Here is a 23,612-nt window from a genome sequence, read left to right on the forward strand (position 1 = left end):
TAGCAGACAGTTGACCAGTTATATATGTAACTACTTCTCAACATGTGCAAAGTTCTGATTTGTGTGTGCCATTGTGCTGATTGTACACACACAAAGGCATGTGTTTTGTGCACATGCAATTGTGAAAATCAAGCTCGAAGTGAGTTGCCCCCAAATCAAACGATGAATCTGACTGAGCCAGGTGTAGAACCTAGAACTCGAAGTTTACTGTCCTGTACATTACCAACTAGACATTTGTTTCCTTCCAATTTAAAATCCGTGTCCAGAGAGAGATTGAGCAATGCCTCAAGACGGCCGAGGGATGGTGTGGAAAATAACACATTCAGGTGCTAACGCATGTGAATGGTACCGTAGGGTATTGGATTTGGATGGCAGTTACATCTTAAGTTGTTTTCCTTGCTATTTTTGGATATTATTGAGTTGCATTTGAACATGAGCTTTCTGTGCAACCATTTCTTCCCCTGGCTTAACTCCTTATTGAAGAGCTAAGCCCATATTTTAGTAAGGTGGTTTATTTCCATGGATACGCTGTGAGGTTTCCAGTTTGGGAGTATGATTCTCAGTAGGCTGTAGTTGGATAGGGTGGTTTGTAAGGAAAGTCTGCAGTTAAACACAAAACATTTCCATGATGTCGGAATAAACACAAACACTCATAAAAGCCAAGGTGAATATTCATTTGACTCTTTGAAAGTGATAAATTATTCCAGTTCAAAGAAATGCTCCTCAGACTGTTAAAATGACCAGTTAAAAGGAAGATTCACTAGAAGTGCAGAGGTGCCACAGAGTAGCAGCCACTAAGAAGCTGCTTTTGCCCATATGCAAATCTGTACATATTCAGACTTTATTATTGTTGATGTAGCCTCAAGCCTGGCATTTTTATTCAGGAGAAGAAATCTTTCCACCATAAAGTGCTGAGTCTGTTACCGAGCTCTGACTCTGCGAGACATAGCCAGGAAGCCCAAACCTTTATCAGGCCTAAGGGAAACAAAACTCAGTGACATTAGGCCCTTTGATAGGACCATTACCAAGATTACTTCAATAGATTCATAGATTCAAAGGCCAGAAGGGGCCATTGTGATCTTGTAGTTTGGCTGGCCTATATATCACAGGCCATAGAATTTCCCTGAAATAATTGGGGAAGGAGTGTCGGGACAATAACACTTTGCAAGAGCATTGTTTTGGTGGGGTTTTGTTAAGTAGAAATGCACAGCACTCAAACAAAACAGACATGGAACAATGCAAAGCCCTGCTGTGTATATGATACCACATTGCTTCTTAATGGACGGGGAGGGTTGGTACAAGATTTTCCTGTACCTGCACGGCAAAGAGGCATGCATGTGGGTATTAGAAAACACCCTGTGATTCAGCAGAAGGCCTGTTTGTTAATGGATAAAAATGTATACACCCTAGAGGAAAATAAAGGTACATATTGAGCAATAAAGTAAAATATACTTAACAGACCTTTAGTCACTTGTTGACTGGCTCTGCAGTGTGCGAAAAGGTTTCCTTCCTGTTAAAGAAAGAAAATGATGATAAATAACCCTGCAGTTTCTTCTCATTTGGGAATGAAAATTCCGGATAGTTAAAGAAAAAAACAAAACAAAATATGATTTCATTACTCATTTAAAGATTTAAATCTGAGAACTAGATTTAATGTAGGCTGAAATCAGAGACCCTGCTCTGTACAGCTTCATGTGAGTAATAAAATAAGGATTATTATGGTCTTGTGGTTAAGATGGAAAACTAAGAGTCAAGAGAACAGGGTTCTGCCCCTGGCTTTTCCTCAGACTCCCTGTGTGACCTTCGACAAGTCACTTAGGCCCTGATTCAGTAGGGTCCTTAAACGTGTGCCTAATTTTAATAAGTTAGATTGAAGCATATGCTTAGGGTTAAGCAGATTAAGATGATATGCTTTGCTGAACAGGTATGTACATAAACACATGGGTAAGTGCTTTGCTGAATTGTGGCCTTAAATGAGAGCAGCCTGGTTTTCAAAGGTTCTGAGCATCCACTGCTTCAGCAGGATTTTTGGATGCTCAGCATCTCTGAAAATTTCTTTTAGGTGCCTAAATAGGGATTAGGCTGCATGTGAGTTTACATTGATATTCTTCACTGAAGCCCCACACTTGCAAACACACAAGCTATTATTCTGCTAATTTTTCATTTATTATTATTATTGTTCTATTTTATTTGCTGATGGTTTCTTTTCAGCTGATATTTTAGTGATTTATTCAAGTTAAAGCCCAGATCCTTGCATTAATGCTTCCACACAAGAGCAGTTCTCCCTTCTGCAGTCACCTGTTGCAGAGTCTTGGTCTGTTGGACTACATATTTCAAGCGTAGCTTAATGCGCAGTCAGAGGGCCAATTTTGCCCTCTAACCCCATTGACTTCAGCAGGAGGTACACCTGGGCCAAGCACGTTTAGAAAACTTGTCAACTGTAATGCATCTCACATGCAGAACGAGCACCCTTTCTCACACTCCCACAGCCTGAATGGAGTGTTGTGCATTCAGCTATGTTCTGGGAAGCAGGAGTGCTTGAGCTGTAGGTGTTATTCCTGGTTGGTGGGGGCTGCTGTGGCACCTGCTGAGCAGGCAGCCTGGGACCTGTCTGCCTCTTCCCCAGGCTGCTCTTTACTTCCCCTGAGAGTTCCCCGCCAACATGGAGCAGTGGGGAAGAGTTAACAAAGTTTAATACCACATCATAGCAACCCCACCTCATCATTCACTCCAGTAGCCCCAGGCTCTTATCTTCACAGTGGTTCAGCAATTGCACTATCCTCAAGCTCCCACATTTAGTCCTGAGTTCACTCAGAGATGCCTTTGCCTCCCCACAAGCCATATACTCCTATTCTGAGGGTGTGAGGAATAAGGACCTTCTTCCTTGCAGCTATTCCCACTGCTCCGGAGAACCCTGTATGGGAAATCAAGGACTTGTCGTTCCTGCTGTTCGTACAACACCTTTCACCAACACCAAACCGACACAATCATTTTTAAACAGAACTTTATGGTTTTACACAAATTGTTTACAAGTATGCAAATTAATTCATTAAATAATTTTTAGAATATGGCACACATGGAGTGGCACCAAATGTCGAGGTTTTGCACTGGCAAGGGAGAAAGCATTTTTTCCCTGTTCTCACATGATCATCTCTGACCAACCCATGAGGAGTGTTGACAAACTCTGGCAGAAACCATGTCACACCTTTAATGAAAGGATACCTTGGTCTCAACGTGGAATCTTTGAGAGTGCAATTGGGGAATAAAGAAGGAAATGTGCAGGTCTTGAAGAGCTTTCTCCTCCTCCCCAAAACCAAACCCAATCACACCCCAAACTTTCTTAACCATGCAAAATGGTTATTTAACGATTATTTTTAAAAAGCATTAGAGGTAATGGTATGTACTTTACTGCTCTGTTGGGCCCTCTTTGAAACCTATTCAAAAGCATTCAGGTTAGTGTTTAGTTTGAATTTCTTTAAAAGTTGTTTCTCATTCTTTTGTGCATATTTGTAAGTTGCAGAATAGTTCTCATTCTCTTTACCATGTGTGCTTGTTAACCAGTACTGTACAATGCCGTGTATGGTTGCATGGCACCTTTCATGAACACATTCTAAAAAGATTTGCACAGAAAAGCCCAAACTTGCCAGATAAGTCTAGGTGTAAAGAGTAAGTTTTAAGCTTTAATGTACATGAGTCAGACTGACTCCATATTTTAGGTTCTTGATGGGAGCAGATTCCAGATTTAGGGCAAAATTCTGTTCTCAAATCCACACAGTGACTCTTGACGTATATTCTTCCGTGATGACATGTAGACGTGTGGTGGGTGTGAGGGAATGGAATATCTTGAAAGGAAAGAGATGACATCAGGCTACATAGTAACCTGCCACCGGATCCGGTATGGTCACTAATGACAGAACCCTAAACACAGTGTGAAGGCTGTTCCTGAGTAGATTATACCAACTTCTGATAGAAACTCGAGGGATCTGTCTCTCAAACACTTTGGCAATGCTTGGGTAGCTTGTCATGCCAATAAAATATTGCTGGATTGATCTGAGACTGGTTTGTGAAGTTAAGGCCAGAATTTTGCCTGTAGGATGTACCACTACTAACCGTACCTCCTCTGTAAATCAGTTTTGAGCGGTGTTGTGAATAGCCAGCAGACTGGTTTTCGAGCTCTTCGGAGGCAGCAGCTCCAGCAAACACGCAAGTCCCAAATGATGCAGCGCTGTCGCGGTTTTAAAAACAGTTTGATTTTTTTTTTTAACAGGGGAGCCCAGTGTAACTCCTTCAAGACTGGAGTGACACTCTGCATCTGCATCTGCCTCATGTGAGTCAAAATCCTGGCAGCAGCATTTTGCACAAGCTGGAGTCTCTGTAGAGATTTTTTTTTCTTTCCCAGGAAGGCTATAAAATTGCTACCGTATGTGTCTTGGCAGCAAAGGTAAAAAAAAACAAAAATACCCCAACCACCCAAAATCCACAATAAAGTGCATGAGAATTCCATACCTTACTGTGCAACTCCTGCTCATTCCAACACATTCTAACACATGCCGTGGAAGTCATCACGGACTTAGAGCCTGCAACATTCACTTCTGTGGTACCACTTTTTAATTCTCCACAATGTAATTTGATGGCAAATTATGATGTTAAGGGGAAGCTGTAAGTGCTGTCAGCTGGCTTCTGTTTTCAAAGCTTTGGTTGTTCTTTCGCAATCCATAGTTACATAACCCCTGAACACTGTGTACTGACTGCCCTGAGCTGCTGAAGCATTTGTCTGTTGCAGAGCACAAACCTTTAAAATAACTTGTCCTTTTGTCATTGGGGACCAACATGTTTGTGGAGGGATGGGGGTCAACTTAAAAAAAGATAGAAAAAGTTGTAATATGTGCTTATATTTGCTGTAATTTTGTTAGAAGTAGGGCTAAGAGACCAACAAAAACATACTGAAGATTGAATGGTTGTGTTTTTGTGGCTGTGCATATTTCACCTGTCACACACTTGCGGGCGCTTTGAGGCAGGGGCACTGTCAGCTGTGTGGGAGCTCACAGCACAACGGATTCTGCATGGCAAGCATCTAAATCTATGACATCCACAGTATCCTACACAAAGTCTATAGCTGTGACCACAGTGGCTAGGGCTTTGGGGGGTTTCCAGGAAAGTATTTAATTACTTTTTTCTTTTTTTAGTCATCCAGCTGTAGATCTCTCCTTACTGCTAAATTCCTGCACAGATGACTGACCAGAACAAGATATAAAAACACATCAGCCCTGAGTACACGAATATATTGCCACGTTTCCACAGGATCGGTACTATGCCCTAACTTTCAAACAGCTTCTTGGAGGACCCCCTTCAGTGTAGCGGAGCCCCACTTTTTAGCTTAAGGGTAGGCTTCCCAGCCTCACCGCCTCCTAGGCTGAACCTCTGGGCTCCAGCACTCCTGGCTTCACACCGTGAGCTCTGCCCAGCAAGTCCCATTGAGACAGACTCCTAGTTAGAGACTTGTCCACTCTGCAGGGATTAACGCAACTGAGCAAGTTTTTCCAGTGACACCAAAAACACTTTTCAGAAGAGAGTAGGATTTATTAGTCAGCTGGAACACAGCATTGGAAGTTCTTAGGTTAGCACAGAGAAATAAAGGTTAAAGCATAGCCCATTCTGGTCAAGCCAGAGCAAACCACCAGCCATGCTGTAGTGGATTCCATTTTAGGCTCTCTGTCTCTCTCTGCCAGTCCCAGGAGAGAGCAACCAGCTTCCTCCAGTATCCCATACTTTATTCTCTGCTGATTGTGTCTCAGTCGTTTGTTCTCGAGCTGGGTCTCTGCTTAGCTGCCCTGCTGGGGTGAGAGGAGATGGGGGGCTCCTTCCTCTTGGTCATTGTTTGCTAGGTGTCAATATTCTGGTCATTGGGCTTTCTTTGGATTCTGCACTGATATGGGGTCACTTTCAGCAGGTTCCAACCAGTTCCTTAATGATCCTATTCACTGTGGCCCAGACCACAAGGTGACACCTGAACCTCATGTCCTGTCCTGCTTCCATGAGCAGACTTAACACTTTTCCCTCCACTGGGTAACAATATGAAGTGCAGAGGGAAACTGAGGCACACAGAGGTTTCATTAAAATATTACAGAAAATTCCCAGTTTGTCACGTGTATGTGTGTATGTAGATAGAGGTTATATAATGTGGCCATTGCAGCATCACAATCCTGTTCACACTGTTTATCTCAAGTAGGTGGATCACTTGCCTGAAGCTCATGTTACTGAAATGAGCATTTGCACAGCTTGTGCGAAAATGTCAGTAGCTTGTAGCTCATGCTGATTAATATAGTCCGTACCGTGGTGTAGTGTGTTGTCAAAATGGGGCGTGGGCGAGGTGAACTCTGAAACCATTCCCAGTTGTCTAATTAAAGGAAAGTATATCTTGGATAACATCACAGTAACTGGAGAATACTATTTATAGTCTATTTCCATCCTCCAAGAGTCTGATTTCCAGTGTGTCTGTTGATTTCTTACACTAGGAAGAAGACTCTTCTTTTCCAGGTGTCTTTAGTGATGACACCCAAACAGACTCTTTGAATGAGCTAGTGGCTTGCGTTTTAAAAAAGGGCTGGGGCAAGGAGGCAAGCAAAGTCCGAAGTTTATAGGTGAGAATATGAATTTTGCGAATGTTCAGGGACAGCCTTGTGGTTGTGCCACCCCTAATCAGGGATCTGGATTTGATTCCTTGTATAGGTATGGCCTGGGAATACCAGATAGTCTTTTGCAACAACCTTTCTTTTTGGCTTTTCAGCTGCTTTCATAGGCTAGAAGGGAGGTCTTAGAATCATAGAATATCAGGGTGGGAAGGGACCTCAGGAGGTCATCTAGTCCAACCCCCTGCTCAAAACAGGACCAATCCCCAACTAAATCAGTGATGGATGTAGATTGGAGAGGGGAGTGCAATGCATAAAAAATGGAATAAGGGTATTTTATGGGTTGCATGATGCACATAGAAAATATGAATCCACTGCCCTTTCCCCTGAAAGATTGTTAGAGAAGTAAGGGTGTTATTTGAAAGATAGCATTGTATTAGCTACAGCCATGCTTTCTTGGTGGTGTACCATGTGGATTGATCGTAAATCCCTTCTGTTTGTCTAAAAGGGATCCCAAAGTACTCTTCAGATTGTCCATGTGTGTGTAGGGGTCACTACAGCTGTCTCTGGGCTCCAGAAATGACCATGGCTCATGTCTGAAGTGCTGTTATAGCCGTATCAGTCCCAGGATATTAGAGACACAAAGTTGGTGAGGTGATATCTCTGTTGGTGAGAGAGAAGCTTTCAACAAACTGTTCCCATAGAAGCAACATAATGCAACAGGGTTTTTAGAAGAAGGGGAATGGTGAAGTTCTGTATAGAGAAAGAAATTACAGTTTCCTTGGGAATTTGGCCAGATTACCAAGGTGAAATCGCACAGCAGTGTTAAAAAATGTATATGGTCTGTCTGAAGAACTAGGATGGCTCCAGCTTCTTCTGGTGGTGGTGGGGGCTGAGGCGGGCTAGACAGAAAATGGGGGGGAGGCGGCGCTATACATCTTGTGGGCGCACCCATTTATTTTTTAACAATACGCACTTAAATGTGTGATTTATCTGTTATCCTCAAAAGAGGAATAAAAACATATACAGACACATCGGGTTTAAACTTTGTCTAGCCTGTGAAGTGAGCAAAGTAGGATATTTGGAAGATTTGGAGACTCGGAGCCGTAATGCAGCAACTCACACTGCGGTCAGTCTGGAGCAGGGTGCCTCAGTGCTAGAGGGTTAACTGAACACAGGTGCTGTGGGAAGTGTTACTCAGACACCGCTCTGTCCTGCATGTGCAGCTGCAGCGGGCACTGTGGCAGGGAGCTGCACGCTGGGGATGGAAACCAGGCACGGAGGAAGGCCCTTGACTCATCAGATAAATCCATCCCCACAAGGCAAGCTGGACATCCCGGACCTGAGCTTGCTCCCCACCCAGGGCTGGATGGCTGCAGCCGGACAATGCTCTGACAAGCCTCCCCACCAGTCAGCAACCTCCCTGCCCCTGCCTCAGGGGTGCCATTTAGGGAGGTGCTCCCCCTCCCAAGTTTCATACCACAGTATAATTTTACAATTTGTGTGTGTGTATGTGTGTGTTCGGAGAGTGTGCGAGGGAGACTCTGTGGGTGTTGGTATGTGTTGAGGGAGTGTGTTCAGGAGTGTGTATTTGTTGGGGGTAGCATGTGAGAGAGACTGAGCGTGTGTGTGTTGGGGGTAGTGTGTGTGGGAGATTGTGTTGAGGGAGTGTATTGGGGGAGTGTGTATTTGTTGTGGATAGCATGTGACAGACACGGTGCATGTGTGTGTTGGGGGAGTGTACGTGGGAGACTCTGTGTGTGTGTGTGTTGGGGGAGCTTGTGTGGGAGACTGCACGGGCCTGAGTGAGAGTGTCAGCATGCTGTCTCTTTAAGCCGAGCATTCAGGAGCCTGACGCTTATTCAGTGCTGCAGCAGCTCCCACTCCTGAGCCAGAGACACCAGCAAACAGGCTCCCTGTCCCCCGACCCCAGCTCAGTGGAGACCCACTCAGGCACGGCCACCTCTAGCATCAGGCAAGCTCCCCCAGTGCCCTGCCAGCCGTGGATCAGCTTCCCAAAGAAGGGAAGACTTAAGTGTAAACATGGGGCTCACAGCCTCTGTACTGCCTGCTGCTGAGGAGCCATGTCACACCTCTAGCCAAGGCTGGCTTCAGCAGAGGAGTTGACTGTGCGGATCTCTGCAGCGCAGCCAGGGCTGCAAATCTGTCAGAGGATCCCTGAGCACAAAGGGACTGAATGGAAGAAGAAGACGATTTTCCTCCAGTCTAGGCCAGCGGCTAAAGCCTCCTCTCTGTAGATCAGGTGTGTGTGAGGTCTTCAGGAACCAGTCCGCTTCCCCTGGCTGCCTCAGTTTGCAGGCCGGAGTGAGCAGCAGGTGGGAAGTGAGAGCGAGTGAATTTGGGGAAGGAGAAGTGAGTGTGTCTGCTGTGGGGAGCCTGGCCAGCAGCCACAGCTCTTTCCGCTGTGCCTTCACGGGCGGCCAGAGAGCAGCGGCTGCTGGCCAGGTGCCCAGCTCTGAAGCCACTGCCACAGCCAGCAGCTGGGAGAGGTGGCTACGGGGGGGGGCGGCTAAGGCAAATTTTGGGATGGCTGTAGCCCCCCCCAAGCCCCCTCTAGCACCGCCCCTGTGAATAACTCAGCATGTCCTTGTCCCATGCTACTTTAATAAACGGGGAAATCTGGGCATCTGTCTTACCCATCTACAGAACATGAAGGTATATTTCTTATTGTTCCCTTCAGTAATTTGCCTTTAGCAGCCCTTCATCAAGGGAATTCATTTTTTCTAGACTCTGTTCTTTCATGATCTTCACTGTGCTCTTTCTATTCTGACCTCCTTTTGCTCACTAGCGCACTAGATCACACCCCAGAATTTCCGTCACAATCCTGTGCTCTCTTATTTATATTAGTTATTTCTGCCCCTCATTCTCACCCACAACACAATCAATCTCTCTCTTCCTATTGCACAGAGAAGGTCCCATGCAGCAAATGTCATATAACTTTATTATATGTTTACCATTAGTATAGTAAAAGCTTGAAGATTTTGTTAACCACATTATTACTTTTAGGTATCCTTTACTATTAAGTAAGTTAGTATTATAAGTGTGTTCAAGCTTACAATGAATTGTTGCTTTTCTAAGTGATAATAGGCCTTTGTTAAAAATAATAATGAACCCTTAGATATCTGTCAGCCAAATAATACGCTGGAGGACCCATGTTACTGTAGAGCTGGGCAAAATCTTTTTGGCAAATAGTAAATTCATTGGCAAATGCAGTATTGGGGGGAACTGAAACTATTTGAAAATTTGGGTTGAATTTGGCAATAGGTTTGGCCAAGTAAAAGCTGAAAACAGAAATTTTGGAAGTATAATAACTCATTTTGAAAATGTCAGATCCACTCCGCATTTTATTTTGAAAATGTTGGTTTGAATTAGCATTTAATTAGCATTTAATTTGACCAGAACAAATTTTTGGCGGGTTTTCATGTAGTCAAGAAAAAAAATTCATTTTTGGTTAGAAACTGACCAGTTTTTTTTCCTGGAAACCAAAAATCACTTTGCTCAGTTCTATATATGAGATTCCTCATGACAGTCACCATAATCTATAATCTGTCCCTGTCTAACATCCCTGATTTTCCTTCATGAGCTTCTTCCTTTTCCATCTTTTTTCAGTAGTTTCACATATGAGTTTTCTCCTCTTTGACTTGGTCTCTCTTTTCCACAGCACATTTTCTTACCTGTAGTAATTCTTTGGGGACTGTAGATATATTTATTATTGTTAGCATTTTTTATGACTCCCGCAGCGGTGCTAGGCACTTCACAGAAAAGCATGTCTGTGTTCTGAAGAGTTTACCATTCAAATAGCGCATGTGTATATGACACATACATCTGCTGCCTCCAAATCATTAATACAGTGGGGCCCACTTAAATATATATCTCAACTGTGATGGGAATTATTTGACCTCAGTGCATCTTAGGGGCAGATTCTGTAAGAGTGACAGTTTCCAGGCAGCAAAACTCAACATACTGTCCACAGAAATACAGTGAAGCCATCAAATGATCCTTGAATGAACTTGTTGTATAAGGTTCGTTAAGTACATTTTCTCTGCGCTGAGCTAAGGTATATTTTATAAATGAAATATTAAAATAATAAACTGGTTTAAAAGAATAACATTTTGATGCAAGAAGGTAACATCTCACAGGTTTCTACGGTACCATATAGTTTTATTAATAAATTATATGCTGACCTGATTACTGTATCTTCTGTGGAAGCCATCACAGCCCACAGCACTTATAAACACCTCCTAGCTGAATTCCTGACACTAATATTAGGCTACGGAATTGTGTCCAGAGTAACAGCTGTAACAGTAGTAAAGAATTTCAGACTCTCTGCTTCTAATAATGTGTATAGCGGGAGAGGGGGAGGAGAGGGAGATGCTGTTTGGAATATATTTCCTCTGAGGCAAAGAGCTCTGATGGACTGACTTATATTTCATCTGGTGCGTTCTGCTTCTGAAATATGAACTGCATTTCCATTCTGCAAAAGGCCTCTAGCATGATCTAATTCCATGATCACTGTAAGCACCAGAGCAAGTGAACCTGAAATAGAGAAGGAAAATAATGACGGAACCTAGTGTGGAAGAGGGAGGAGGGAGAATGGAAAAATTATTTTTAACTGCCTTGTTTTACCATGAGCTGTTTTTGTATTTTCTAACTGGAATCTTATCTTGGTACAGTGTATAAATCCCCTGAATATGAATCTCTTGGATTTGACCTGACCGTAGAAAGATTGGTTTCTATTGGATACCCTCAGGAGCTGCTCAGTTTTGTCTATGATCCTTCTTTCCCTACCAGGTAAATGACTAAGAGATACTGATCTAGTCTACTTGTGGCTTTGAATGTTTGTTCTGTGAAGTTCATAGACGTGAAATTTCAAGTTTTCAGAAGACACCTTTTAAGCCTTTAGTTGTGCACAGAACTTTGTTGAACATACCCGATTGACTTGCAGTGACTGACTTCACTTGTGCAGAATTTTTGCACAAACAGACAGCCTCCTTCCTTTCATTCCTCCCACATTGAGTTGCACTGAGCCTACTGCCACAGGTTACCATGACCATAATAGGAAGATGGGTTGTAATGAAGCTGTCAGGACGGTTACACTGAGCATGTTCAGTGAATTCACTACCCCCATCATGGGGAGGACAAAGAAGGGTTGCCTATGTGAGGACAACTGGCAGCAGCCTTACTACCAATCAGTCTTGAAGAAGCTCATTGTTTTCAGCAGTCATGGAATCTCCTTTTCCCAAAGGCTAGTGACTAGATAAATGAGCCGAAACTTGTAATGTGGTTTTGCCAGAAAAGATGTAGATCTCAAATCGGTAGCAGGGAATGACATGGCATTTTTTTGCAGCTGTCACATGCCACGTCTGGCTCTCCTAAATGCAATGGAGAGATGCACAGGACTGGAGAGGTTCCTTCCCCCAATCAGCTCTCCATTGCATCCCAGTAGAATTCTCAGGGAATCACTAGGGCAGGCGTGAGAGCCAAATTCTTGACCTTGTGTAGAAAGCTACACATCTTCCCCGATGAACGTATAGCTAAGCTTTTTTTAAGTATAATGATCCTGTTTTAAGATCCATAGAGAGCAGGTCAATTTTACATTTCAACCTGGCAATGCAGGGGGTGGGGAGGGTGGTTACACAGCCAGACAGAGGGATACGTTAGAAGTGGATCAGCACAACCCTGCCCCCAGTGTTCAATTCTGTTTTGGATGGGACATGTAAGAATTGGCTCAAATATTCTACTTCAAATAAGCACACTCAAGAGCTGATTTTGATTCTTGCTCTGAGTATGGTGCATTTGGCCACTCCTCAGTGTGTTTCTGATTTCACATCTTAAATTCCTTCCTTGACAGAGGCCTGGTATTTGATACACTGTATGGAAACCTGTTGAAAGTCGATGCCTATGGGAACCTCCTAGTGTGTGCACATGGCTTTAACTTCGTGAGAGGGTGAGTACTGACAACTTGGCCATTCACTGGTCATTGGCTCTGGTTTGATAAATGGCTTAATAAACCATAAGGAATAGCGGACAATTTGTTGATAAAGAGAGGCTGCTTTTATATTTTTATAGGTTTGGTTCGGTTTACATATAAGAAATTGTGAGTGTTCTGAAGTTAATGATATTTCAAAGTCTAGGAAAAACATCAGTACAGTACAAAGAGGCCTATATTTTCTAGAGCAGTGGAAATAGGATAGGACATGGCGTGGGGAAGAGTTTAGGATAGGACAGTGTGTGGGGCTTTTTACCTGTGCTGGCATAATTCAGTTTCAGCACCCTGTCATCAGGTAAAATGATTCAGTTGTGTCAGCCCTTTCTGGAACAGGCAGAAGTCTGCATCGCATGAACAACTGCCAGTGGTTCAGCTCACCAGTCTTTCCTTGAGAGAGGTGAAGGATTGAACTAGCCTAGGAGCTAAATTATTGTAGCTTATGGTTTAGGTCAATGGGAAGAAAGGAGAGCAGCAGAATACGGACCCTGGACTTCAGAAAACCAGACTTTGACTCCCTCAGGGAACTGATAGGCAGGATCCCCTAGGAGGCTAATATGAAGGGGAGGAGGAAAACAACGAGGAGTCCTTGTGGCACCTTAGAGACTAATAAATTTATTTGGGCATAAGCTTTCGTGGGCTAGAACCCACTTCATCAGATGCATGGAGTGGAAAATACTGTAGCAGGTATATTTATATATAGTACATGAAAAGATGGGAGTTGCCTTACCAGGTGGAGGGGTCAGTCTAACGAGACAATTCAATTAACAGTAGAATACCAAGGGAAGAAGAATCACTTTTGTAGTGGTAATGAGGGTGGCCCATTTCAAACAGTTGACAAGAAGGTGTGAGTAACAGTAGGGGGAAATTAGTATGGTAAAATTAGGTTTTGTAATGACTCATCCACTCCCAGTCTTTATTCAGGCATAATTTGATGGTGTCCAGTTTACAAATTAATTCCAGTTCTGCAGTTTCATGTTGGTGTCTGTTTTTGAAATGAGGGGGAAAGGAGTCCTGGAGAGCTGGCTGTATTTTAAAGAAGCCTTATTGAGGGCGCAGGAACAAACCATCCCGATGTGCAGAAAGACTAGCAAATATGGCAGGCTACCAGCTTGGCTTAACAGAGAAATCTTCGGTGAGCTTAAACACAAAAAGGAAGTTTACAAGAAGTGGAAACTTGGACAAATGACTAGGGAGGAGTATAGAAATATTGCTCGAGCATGCAGGAGTGTAATCAGGAAGGCCAAAGTACAATTGGAGTTGCAGCTAGCAAGGGATGTGAAGGGTAGCAAGAAGGCTTTCTACAGGTTAGCAATAAGAAGAAGGTCACCTCTATGAGTGGGACCCTTATTGAATGAGGGAGGCAACCTAGTGACAGATGATGTGGGAAAAGCTGAAGTACTCAATGCTTTTTTTGCCTCAGTCTTCACAGACAAGTTCAGCTCCCAGACTGCTGCACTGGGCAGCACAGTTTGGGGAGGAGGTGAGCAGCCTTCAGTGGTGAGAGAACAGGTTACGGACTATTTAGAAAAGCTGGACATACACAAGTCCATGGGGCTGGATGCAATGCATCCGAGGGTGCTGAGGGAGTTAGCTGATGTGATTGGAGAGCCATTGGCTATTATCTTTGAAAACTTGTGGCAGTCAGGGGAGGTCCTGGACAATTGGAAAAAGGCAAATATAGTGCCCATCTTTAAAAAAGGGAAGGAGGAGAATCCAGGGAACTACAGACTGGTCAGCCTCACCTCAGTCCCCGGAAAAATCATGGAGCAGATCCTTAAGGAAGCCATTTTGAAGCACTTGGAGGAGAGGAAGGTGATCAGGAACAGTCAACGTGGATTCACCAAGGGCAAGTCATTCCTGACCAACCTGATTGCCTTCTATGATGAGGTAACTGGCTCTGTGGATATGGGGAAAGCGGTGGACGTGATATACCTTGACTTCAGCAAAGCTTTTGATATGGTGTCCCACAATATTCTTGCCAGCAAGTTAAAGAAGTATGGATTGGATGAATGGACTGTAAGGTAGATAGAAAGCTGGCTAGATCGTCGGGCTCCACGGGTCGTGATCAACGGCTCAATGTCTAGTTGGCAGCCGATATCAAGCGGAGTGCCCCAGGGGTCGGTCCTGGGGCCGGTTTTGTCAACATCTTCATTAATGATCTGGATGATGGGATGGATTGCACCCTCAGCAAGTTCACAGATGATACTAAGCTGGGGGGAGAGGTAGATATGCTGGAGGGTAGGGATAGGGTCCAGAGTGACCTAGACAAATTGGAGGATTGGGCCAAAAGAAATCTGATGAGGTTCAACGAGGAGAAGTCCAGAGTCCTGCACTTCGGATGGAAGAATCCCATGCACCGCTACAGGCTGGGGACCGACTGGCTAAGCAGCAGTTCTGCAGAAAAGGACCTGGGATTACAGTGGATGAGAAGCCGGATATGAGTCAACAGTGTGCCCTTGTTGCCAAGAAAGCTAATGGCATACTGGGCTGCATTATTTAGTAGGAGCGTTGTCAGCCCATCAAGGGAAGTGATTATTTCCCTCTATTTGGCAGTGATGAGGCCACATCTGGAGTACTGCATCCAGTTTTGGGGCCCCCGCTACAGAAAGGATGTGGACAAATTGGAGAGAGTCCAGCAGAAGGCAACAAAAATGATTAGGGGGCTGGGGCATGCGCCTTATGAGGAGAGGCTGCGGGAACTGGGGTTATTTAGTTTGCAGAAGAGAAGAGTGAGAGGGAATTTGATAGCAGCCTTCAACTACCTGAAGGGGGGGTTCCAAGGAGGATGGAGCTAGGCTGTTCTCAGTGGTGGCAGATGACAGAACAAGGAGCAATGGTCTCAAGTTGCAGTGGGGGAGGTCTAGGTTGGATATTAGGAAAAACTATTTCGCTAGGAGGGTGGTGAAGCCCTGGAATGGGTTACCTAGGGAGGTGGTGGAATCTCCATCCTTTAGAGGTTTTTAAGGCTCGGCTTGACAAAGCCCTGTCTGGGATGATTTAGTTGGTGTTGGTCCTGCTTTGAGCAGGGAGTTGGACTAGATGACTTCCTGAGGTCTCTTCCAACCGTAATCTTCTATGATTCCAATAGTAAAGCAGTGTGAAAACTGTGTGTGTGATGTTCTGCAATCCCTGTTGGCTGTTAGCATTCTTCTTACCTCTATGAATAGAAAGTTTAAATAAGAAAAGGGGGGAGTGCAGGGCTTGATGCAAAATGTGTCCAAATAAGTTCCCAAATCCATAATATGAGGCTAGAGTTGATGGAATGGAGGAACAGTTAAATTCAGTAGCAACTGAACAAAAATCCCAAAGAGGCCATCACACAGGCCTTCTGATAAGCTCATCTCAAGCTAACGAGTCTCTGCAGTAGGAAGTAGAAACCTTAAAAAATGAAAGATCAAATGTGTGCTCAAGGCTCTCATATGTATATGTAGTCTTCACAGACTCCAGTGGGGTTGGATAGGTGTAAATGTGCCCTGAGTTTGGTCCTGCTATGTATATAATGAATCCTTTGAATGCAAATAGCATAATTCTGCCAGTGATCACTTAAAAATGATTTTTTTAAGAGAATGAGAATAGTTACTTTTTTTAACATTGCCAGAAATGTTTAATTGCAAAGAGCCTCATAGACTCCAGCAGAACAACCTTGCACATTGCTGATGAAAGCTGCATGTGGGTGTTTAAAAAAAAAAAAACCACATGAAAACTAGGGGAAAGATTAATTATCTTAAACAAAAAATGAAAATGCAGTGGATTTAAGTATCCCCTGCCTATGAACTCAGGGATTAAGGTAAGGCTGTGGTCACTCAACCATTCTGCTTCCCTGTGTCAGACTTTATTCATCTGATGAAGTGAGCTGTAGCTCACGAAAGCTCATGCTCAAATAAATTGGTTAGTCTCTAAGGTGCCACAAGTACTCCTTTTCTTTTTGTGTCAGACTTGTTCATTTTGCTGACCAACCATGGATATTTTTGCCAGGCTAGAGCCAGCACAGCTATGGAGTGTGAAGTGGATTCTGTTCTTACTTTTGTGTCACCAACACACTGTTAATTTCCCCCTCAGCATGGTAAAACTAGGTGTTGATTAACGCTTGAGGGAATCTTGAGTTAATTGGCCCTTTTATGATCATATTCTAAGAACTATAGAGTATGCTATTGTTTTTTTCAGTTTTTCCCTTTACCATCTTGTTTTTCAGGCCAGAAACTCGGGAGCAGTATCCAAATAAATTTATTCAGAGGGATGACACAGAGAGGTTTTACATTCTGAACACGCTGTTCAATCTACCAGGTAAATCCCTAATTAGATACTGTAGGGCTTGATCCTTCATCACGGAAATGAATGGGAGTTTTGCCATTGACTTCCTGACAGCAGATTCAGACCTGTGCAGGTGTGCTTTGAGTTACATGAACACCTCTCTTCCTCCAGACTCCTACCCCAAAAGTTATTTTAATTTATGATGTTTCTCTTGTTTTAAAATTCTGCTTTGTTTCTTTGCAGAGACCTACCTGTTGGCTTGCCTAATAGATTTCTTTACTAACTGTGACAGATATTCTAGGTACGTTTATTGCCTGATTTTATAAAACTAATAGTATAGTGCAGTCTTGAATATATGTTTTAAATAATAGATGCACGGTACAGCACAAAGCTGCTCTACCGAGGTCCAATCTCCCACTAATGTCAATGCGAATCTTTCCATTGACATCACTGGGACTAAGATCAATCCTCTTTAGCTGTTTAATATAAAAGTGAATTCCATGCTGATGTGAAGTGTCTATTAACATCTCTGGAGACTGAAAGCCTAGACCAATTGGATGCAGTAAAGACATTGGCAATGCAGCTCTTCCCTCACACTGTGTCCCTGTCTCAATGCACTGGTTGCCACAACTTTGCTGTGGAGAGACAACCTCTAGATATGAACCTTGTAAATGGTCAGTTTCCATTTCCACTCTGTTCTTGGCGCCTCAGCTAGGACTCCAACGAATAATGCTAAATGAGTTGGAGGTTTGATGACGTGGAAGTTTGTGATCTGAGACCACAAACTTACTACAAACACAGTGGCCCCCAAACAGCCCTCAGATGTCTGTTTTCAATGCCTACCAGTTAGAACTGTATTTGAGCCAGTAACCGAGAGGCGAAACTCCCAAGGCCAATTACCAGAGCCACTTAGATTTCCCATATAGTAGTTTTAACATTTTCATGGCAAAGAACCTTGCTCACTCAAAAGTGAAATATGCTAATGACATGGGTTTGATTAAAAAAACAGATTCACTTAATGAGAGAATTGTCTAAAATATTAAGCCTGGTTTTAATAACTTTAAAGGATACATTTTCCAAACATTTACAGTAATTTTTGATTTACTGTTCATAGCAAGCTTTTTGAAGCAGGAAATGTACATGTTTTCTTTTTCCTCCATCATGTACATGCATCAGCACCTGTTATCGTGGGGTTGCTCATGAGTGCTGTGCTGTCCATGCTTTTTGGTTTAGAAAAGGAACATTGAGACATATGGGATGGGGGGAGATAAAAATCAATATTTACATGGGCTTGCAAAGAGGTGCATGTTTAAAATGGTAGGTTACATTTTGAGCTTGCAAACCTGGATGCAGCTGCATGAATGATTCACGTGATATGAAGTGATACCAGGTATTACATTCTTGGAAAGTAAAGGTTAAACACATATGCAGTTTTTCCCAAGAACACAGGAATTGCCATTCTGGATCAGATCAGTGGTCCAGCTGGTCCAGTATCCTATCTCTGAAAATGGCCAGTACCCTCTAGTGGACAATTATGGAATAATTTGCCCATAATAGAGTTTCTTCTTAATACGCGTCTGTTAATGGAATACGCATCTGTTAATGGTTGGCTTATGCCCAAAAGCATAAGGTTTAATATCCAATATATAGTATAAAATCCTCTTTTGAATCTTACTTATGTAAAATCTTGGCCTTAGTGGTATCTTGTGGTGGTGAGTTCCACAGGATAATTATGCACTGTGATATAAAAAAGCAACGTTACCTTTAATCAGTGTTAAATGTGTTGACTTTGAATTTCATTGAATATCTCCTTTTTCTTGGGTTATGAAAGAGGATAGTCAGCAACACTTAATTTACTTTATTACGTTAATCTTTTTGTATACCTGTATCCTGTCCTCTCTTATTTATCACCTGTTTAAACTATAGTCCCAGTCTATCAATCACTCCTGAAATGGAAATATTTCCATGTCCGTAATCATTATGTACTTACTATTCCATTAGTGTCAGGAGGGAGAAACTAGAGTCGCAGTCACAAAAGCCTGAAATACCACATTACTGGTGCATGGTCCAGAGACGGGAATCTGCTTCCTGAAGTTCTGAATGAATACCATGTTTGGGTAACACACATCTCTAATGCTGCTGTATATACCAAGTCTGTGCAGATAGACTCCATTAACTGGAAACTATTTACAGGGGCATTCTCTCAATCCCAGCACCCATGACGGAATAAAAGAGGAAATCGTGAATACAAATTGGGAATACAAGCTTTGTCTGTCAGATATATTGCGCTATCTTGTCTCCCTGGTTGCTCCTTAATCACAGAGGTCCTGTGGTATATGCACACTTCTTACTGGCTGCTGTTCTTTATCTGACATATCTGATCTCTCTTCTTTCCTCATAGCTGTGAAACAGGGTTTAAAGATGGAGACCTCTTTATGTCGTTCAGGAGTATGTTCCAGGATGTCAGAGATGCTGTTGACTGGGTTCATTACCAGGTGATTGGAACTCCTTGGGATTTTTTATTAGTCATTAATTGAACTACACCTGTCTTTAACTCTTGAATGGAAGCAGTTAATATGTGACTATATCCCTGTAAAAGAAACCTATTTTGCCATTTAGTGACCAAATATGTGAATGGTACAGGACTACACCCTTGGGGATAATGATTACCTCTCTCATTACACAAGAGAATCCCTCTGTCCTTCTATCTCATCCAATCCTCATTTTCCTTACCTATAATTAACAAGCGATGTAAAGATTGCACCATGAACCATATTTGCATTTTATACCATGTATTGAAGTTATGGACTGTTAATTTTTGCAGTATTGATTTTATTGTACATCTACTCTAGAGTGTTAATTGCTTTATGCTGCTAGGAAGCTGTTTGTGCTGGATGGAGAATTTCATAAGTTTTGATCCTCTGCTTAGTGCAGCGGGCAACCCAATTTTATATACACAAACATATATACTTATGCTATTTGGGTTTCCTGATCAATAACATTTGTAAATATGGCAGCTGAGTGCCTGATTCTGCTTCCTTTACTCCCAGGAAGAGTCCCATAATGAGTAGGATGGAGCACTTTCGTATTATTTGATCACATTTTATGCTTCAGGTTGTCGTCTGATTTCTACAAGATTCAGAAGGGAATTTTTCATATAGAGTTTTGCACAATTGACCAGATGCTTTGTGGTGGGTTTTACCTTCTACTGAAGCTCTAGATCACTGCTGGAGACAGGAGATCAATGGTCTGATCTGGTATGGCAATCTATATTAGTTTCTGTTTCTATCACATTCCTTCCTGAAAGGGTTGAAATGATGTTAAAGTGGATTATTCACCTCTAAGATTACCACCAGAGTAGGGGACTGCATGGCTCATAGGATTTGTGCTTTGTCTCTGAGTCACCCATTCAGATTCATTCCTGGTTTGTATTTTTACAGGGCTTTGACAGTGTGGAAGTTGGAGATAAACTGATGTGTGTAAGATCATTAAGTCCAGCATCTCATGGAGTTCTGTTATTTCTATTTCAGGGAACCCTCAAGGAAAAGACACTTGAGAATCTGGAGAAGTATGTGGTGAAAGATGTAAGTGTGGGGTTACTTTGCTGTGCTGTGGGACATACTGTATTGAGAACACAAGCAGGAAGTGTGGGGAAAGGAATAAACCTGTTGATTTGTTTTACTGAATTAGAAAACTGGTAAGCCTGGTTTCCATTGTAACAACCAAAGACAAAGTGGAAAGTGCAGATCCGGCCTGGGTCCCAACCCAATAATCCACATGGCTAGGTTTCATCCACACATCTATTGAACAGATTACAAAAGCTAGAGGAGAATTTAACACATGATGGAGGTGAGGATGTTGGTGAGGCACATGCAGACTCCACGGGTGGGGAAGGGGACTGTTCCTTTTACCTGGCTGTTCTTTTAGCACCATAAACCACAGAGATGCAGCTCTGTTGACCTCAGCTTCAGAAGAGACTGAGAGCTTTTCCAGACAGAAGTATTGATATAGCCAGCCCCTGAAAGAGGCATGAGGGGGAGGGGAAATTCCAAGAAACCTTCCAATCTCTCAAACTTCCCTCTAAAGTGAGTGCAATGTCTATCCTAGGAAAGCCGAAACTGTTCACGCCTTCCTGCTTTCGGACTGCCTTTGAAGGAAGTGTGAGAGCTGCAAGTGAGCATTCTGCAGCCAGTCTCCATGAGTAGGCCCCATGTCCAGGAACTCCTCGCTTAACGTTGTAGTTCTGTTCTTGAAAAATGCGACTTTAAGCGAAACGATGTTAAGCGAATCCAATTCCCCCATAAGAATTAATGTAAATGGGGTGGGGGGGTTAGGTTCCAGGGAAATTTTTTTCACCAGACAAAAGACTATATTATGTGTTTCTACACACACAGTATCAGTTTATTATGTATACACACACAGTGTAAGTTTTAAAGAAACAATTTAATACTGGTACACAGTGATGATGATTTTGAAGCTTGGTTGAGGTGAAGTCAGAGGGTGGGATATTTCCCAGGGAATGCCTTACTGCTAAATGATGAACTAGCAATTGGCTGAGCCCTCAAGGGTTAACTCGTTGTTAATGTAGACTCACACTCTACAAGGCAGCATGAATGGAGGGAGGGAAGACAGCATGGCAGACAGAGACATACACCCTGTGCGTGTGAGAGAGAGAGATGCACATTGCTCCTTTAAGTACGCTGACCCCACTCTTAAGTACACTGCCTTTTTAAGTTAATCAGCAAGCTGAGATGGCAGCTGCTGCAACGAAGCTCCCTCTGTCCTGAGCCCTGTCCTGTGTCCCCCCGCTCTATGGAAGATGGGGTAAGCGGGATGCAGGAGCAGGGGGGAGGGGGACACCCTGACATTAGCCCCCCTCTTCCCCTCCCCCCCCCCGCACAGCAAGCAGGAGGCTCTGGAGAGCAGCTCCAAGGCAGCGGGCAGGAGCAGCACATGGCAATGGGGGAACGTACAGCTGAACTGCTGGCAATTGGTAGCCTGTTGGGTAGCTGCCGCACAAGGAACTTAGGGGAGTGGGGAGCTGATCGGGGGGCTGCCGGCCCACCCTGGTTCCAAGCCCCCACCAGCTCACTACAATGGGCTGCTCTTCCTGTAAGCAGTGGACAAAGCAGGTGGCTTTGCACAACTTCAAAAGAGCTTGTTCCCTAATTGATTAGCAACGTAACAACAAAACAACGTTAACTGGGACGACTTTAAGTGAGGAGTTCCTGTATAGTAAAAACTTATCTGAATGTCATTTGGTTTAAAGTACTGATACCAGCCAGTCCACATTATGGAGTCATTGCCTGCCTGCAATGTTTCATTTTAAAGTAATTAACCAGTCTAGTTACCTGTCTGCAAGCTGCTTTGGAAACTTCTGTTTTGGGGTAGTTGATCACTTGTAATTTACACATGGCTGAATTAGGATTTATAACTTGTTAATAAAAACAGCTCCAGACTCAAACTCACTCTAACTTTGGTGTTCGAATTATGGCACATCCCTACCTGTAGACTTGGGTGTTCAAACCTTCTACCGAAGGGCTCATTTTGGTAATTTACCAGGAGCCCAAGGGCCACATCCAGTTTGTCTGAAGTGGAGCTGGTAGTGGGTGAGCATGCTACAGTGTGTGAAGTGCCACTGAACTGTTTAATATCATCAAGGGGAGCTCAGGGTCTGTGAGCACCTGTGGACACAGTTAAAGATACCCATTTACATTTCTTCCACTCTTTTCATTTCTGCATGCAAGGAAGTTTTCCTGATGCTGTTGCCAGTTTCAATGTATTGTCTTGCAAGCATGATTTTAATTAAGGCTTGTTTTTCCCAGTGGTAAAGTGTCTGTAATCCTTGCGTGTCATTTTAGGGGAAAATGCCATTACTGCTCCGCCGCATGAATGAGGTTGGAAAGGTGTTTCTTGCCACAAACAGTGACTATAAATACACAGATGTAAGTGCTGCTGAAATACTTGGATTTGCGTAGAACTTAATGAAGAAAAACTGGATATTCATTTTCATACATTTTCTGGTTTTAGTATGACAACTTTGAGTGTATTCTATATAGTTCCTGAGTGAGAGGTAGTGTGATTTAGGGATTAAAACAGAGGACTGGATTTCAGAACTCTTGGGTTTTATTCCAGGCTCTGATACTAATTTATAGCGTGACCTGGGGCAAATCAGTTACCTCCTCTGTGTCTCAATCTCTCAGCAGATGAAAAGTGCTGGATAAATGCAATGTATTTTTATTTTTAAAACTAGTAGCCTCCAAAATGCAAAACTTTCCCTATAATCAAACTGTTCTGATGCATACATGAAGGCATCAGACAATCCTGAATCTGTGATCAAGTGACAGTCCAATAACTTTTGAACCATCAAGGCTAGAGGGCTAGAAATTGGTGCTTTATCTGGGTGGAGAGAAGCTGGAAATTACCTCTTTTTAGCGGTGCAAGGCGTTTCTTTAAAGCCCTGGGAAATCGCAATATATCACAGCATTATTATGCATAAAAAGCTTACAGATCATTTTAAAGGTCTCTAAAATATAGATTCATAGATACTAAGGTCAAAAGGGACCATTATGATCATCTAGTCTGACCTCCTGCACCACGCAGGCCACAGAATTTCACCCACCCACTCCTGCGAAAAAGTTCTCACCTATGTCTGAGCTATTGAAGTCCTCAAATCGTGATTTAAAGACTTCAAAGAGCAGAGAATCCTCCATCAAGTGACC

At 43.1% G+C, this 23,612-nt stretch overlaps 1 protein-coding gene across 3 annotated transcripts in view; it reads left to right on the forward strand.

Moving 5' to 3' along the window:
- NT5C2 (5'-nucleotidase, cytosolic II) overlaps positions 1–23,612 on the forward strand; it is an 84,223-nt gene that overhangs the window by 50,959 nt on the left and 9,652 nt on the right. For 2 of the 3 annotated variants that reach the window (XM_077823250.1, XM_077823252.1), the window contains exons 4-10: positions 11,324–11,441; positions 12,502–12,597; positions 16,832–16,923; positions 17,134–17,191; positions 19,292–19,385; positions 20,421–20,474; positions 22,752–22,835. In XM_077823250.1, coding sequence (XP_077679376.1) covers positions 11,324–11,441; positions 12,502–12,597; positions 16,832–16,923; positions 17,134–17,191; positions 19,292–19,385; positions 20,421–20,474; positions 22,752–22,835 — 596 coding nt within the window. Of the gene's footprint in view, positions 1–4,350; positions 4,442–11,323; positions 11,442–12,501; positions 12,598–16,831; positions 16,924–17,133; positions 17,192–19,291; positions 19,386–20,420; positions 20,475–22,751; positions 22,836–23,612 lie in introns of those variants that run through there. The other variant, XM_077823251.1, reaches the window with a different exon arrangement.

The sequence above is a fragment of the Eretmochelys imbricata genome, chromosome 7, assembly GCF_965152235.1.
Source record: "Eretmochelys imbricata isolate rEreImb1 chromosome 7, rEreImb1.hap1, whole genome shotgun sequence".
NCBI lineage: Eukaryota > Metazoa > Chordata > Testudines > Cheloniidae > Eretmochelys > Eretmochelys imbricata.